Below are 2,844 nucleotides of genomic sequence, written 5' to 3' on the forward strand. Positions count from 1 at the left end.
CAATAAACCTAAATATAATTATTCTCTAAAATAATTAGGGAAGCCAATAATTGACCCCATTAAAATTTACATAGGATTTCCTATATCCCGTCCGACGATGGTATTCCATATACCCGGTATGGTATTCCATATACAGATTTTATTCCAAAAAAAATCTTTATGGGTATTTCGCCACTGCACTGCAAGAAAATCTACAAAATAAAATAGTTATTTTTTGTAAATCTTCTGCGTTAAACCGAAACGGACACTGCTTGTCAGAAGTTATGTTTACAGTTATACAAATTTGCCAACAAAAACAAAGAAAAAATGCTTAACGTTTCGGAAAGTTTATCTCTTTCCGTCGTCGGAAGCAAAAAAAATACAAATAATAAAGAAAAAACTGTTTAAAATATTTAAATTCAACTATTCGAGAACACTTTACTTTTTTAAAACAGATACGTCTGCAAGAAACCGTTGACGTTCTGTTAAAATGACATTATATCAAGTTAAACTTCAAAATTGACAATTACCACCTGACAAGCAGTGTCCGTTTAGGTTTAACGCAGAAGTGTTTACAAAAAATAACTGTTTTATTTTGTAGATTTTGTTTCTTACAGTGCTGTGGCGAAATACCCATAAAGGATTTTTTTGGAGAGATGAATCCGCCACAATAGGTATAGACATTTTTTACAATATACAGGGTGTAAAGTAAGTAAAAATAAGTAAAAAATGCTTCTTTTCGGTTATACAGGGTCTCGAAGTTTCATTTTTTATTTCGGTTTTTTCCAAATAATTTCTGAACTATAGTAATCAATATTTAGATGAAAATTGGTGTCCGGGTATTTTTTGACACGAGAAATTCGATTTCAAATTCACCCTATATAAGAACAATACTAAAACACTAAAATTATGATACTTAACACTACTTACATTGCTTTTTTGCCCGCCCTGACAGCCGTGAAATCAATTATATGTGCTGGTATGATCTCTAACAGGAAATGCAGTGTCCGAAATATGTACTTGTTATTGGTAAACCTGAAAAAGTATTTCCACAAGAGTTTTTCCGAGCCTACTTTCCATCCTTGGTAAGTACACAGTACCAGATGTTTCCATAATAGAGCATTTGTGTCGGATGTAGTATAATTGAACACTGGTATGTCAGACAAGGACCTAAAAAAATAGAAATACTATTATTTACAGAACACTTCAGCTATTAAGTACTTATATATTCTAAATCTACATAAAATTTCCTACAAATACGGAAATTTTCATAATTTTACCACCATGTTTACTATTTTTCTAAGAGCCTTGAAAACTTAGCTAAAAATTATAAATTTTTCGACTTTTTTCCATTACATAAAATTTGTCGATTTTGGTCAGGTCACTGATTTTGATAAAACTACTGTTATTTACTAATTAAAAGGCGTAGAATACGAAAATATATGCTATTTTGACCTTACGAGTTCTGTATGACTTGTAGGTAATATTTTTAGCTACCATGAAAAACCGTTCGAAAACAAATGTTCGAACAATCCAGTCTAAATCTACGTAAAATTTCCTACAAACACTGAAATTTTTATAATTTTACACCTTTGTTTAGTATCTTTCTAAGAGCCTTGAAAACTTACAAAAAAAAATAAAAAAATGTTACCTGTCCTGGGCTGTTTTATATGATGAAGCTATACAACTGTTGATAACGTAATCTACTGGGACTAAATCTGCCCTGCCTTCTGGATTACCGATCATTATATGTAGTAATCCGATTACAGCACCTTGGATCAGACCTACTGGGCCATATATATTATCTATCCACGATCTTATAGGTTCCTTGACTGAAGCAATCACTACAAAATCATTAAAAAAAGACGTAAGTCAAAACGCCAGTCAATATCAAAGACTGCTTTACATATATACATTGTCAAAAGTTTTTATAAGAATATATTACTCTGGAAAAAATATCCTATATTTGAAAAACTGTAACTAAAGGAAACCATGCACATCAAGGCAAAACTGCGCAGTCCAAACTTTAAGAAACAACTGAACTTATATGGCTACTTTTATAAATTTTTGTTATTCAACATTTTGTAATTATTTCGTACATTTTAATATGTCACATAAAAATAATGGAATTTAATTTTTTAATGTATAAATTACCTATAGATGGCCGATATACACAGGCAGGTATGCCTAAAGCCTCTTCTCCGACTACGTGCTCAGCAATTTGTTTGGTGAAAGCATAGGTGTTAGGTAAAGGTCCCAAAAGACTAAAGAAATAAAAATAAAATTGATTAATATCGAAGAATAATTATTATTAATTTAATTTTTAATAGCATAGTCCATGTTTATACTGTTATCGTCATTCAGTATTCCAGTTTTGTTGAATCAAAAAATAGGAAACTAATGTTACTATAAATAAGTGTTACGTTTTTTTAAGAAAGTAATTTTAACTGTTAGTTTAGTGTAGTATTAGAAAAAGTTATAAAAGATGCGGGAATCAACAGAGAGGGCCTTCTGTATACAAAAAGACACCAATGCTTAGCAGATGATTTAGTTATCTTTGCAAGAGATCGGAAAGAGCTGATGTCGGTGACCAAAAGACTAAAAAATCAAGTGCTAAAAGTAGGCTTGGGCGCGGTCTCTTCAGTTATAAATAAATAACTTTTATCTAACAAATAACCATCTAAAAGATAAACAATCTAGAGCACAAATATGGATATAACTTTTTGAATTTTTCATACAAAATAATCCAATAGATAACAATTTGGAGGACGGGCCTACGGACCGGTAGACCCTCCGTAGAGAAAGTGTTGCCAAAATAAGATATACAGAAGTGAGATGGTTATAGAAAAAGAGCAATACGTAACT

The 2,844-nt window shown here is 31.1% G+C and overlaps 1 protein-coding gene across 1 annotated transcript in view; it reads right to left on the bottom strand.

Moving 5' to 3' along the window:
- Nucleotides 1-909: 909 nt before the first annotated feature.
- The window catches only part of LOC115882582 (fatty acyl-CoA reductase wat-like), a gene marked incomplete at its 3' end in the record, with an annotated part of 3,372 nt that continues 1,437 nt past the window's right edge, over nt 910-2,844 (bottom strand). The window contains exons 2-4 of the mRNA XM_030900780.1: nt 2,134-2,243; nt 1,631-1,823; nt 910-1,149 (exon numbers count right to left, since the gene is read on the bottom strand). Coding sequence (XP_030756640.1) covers nt 910-1,149; nt 1,631-1,823; nt 2,134-2,243 — 543 coding nt within the window. The remainder of the gene's footprint in view (nt 1,150-1,630; nt 1,824-2,133; nt 2,244-2,844) is intronic.

Source organism: Sitophilus oryzae, unplaced genomic scaffold, assembly GCF_002938485.1.
Source record: "Sitophilus oryzae breed Bouriz unplaced genomic scaffold, Soryzae_2.0 scaffold_1789_pilon_pilon, whole genome shotgun sequence".
Lineage (NCBI taxonomy): Eukaryota > Metazoa > Arthropoda > Insecta > Coleoptera > Curculionidae > Sitophilus > Sitophilus oryzae.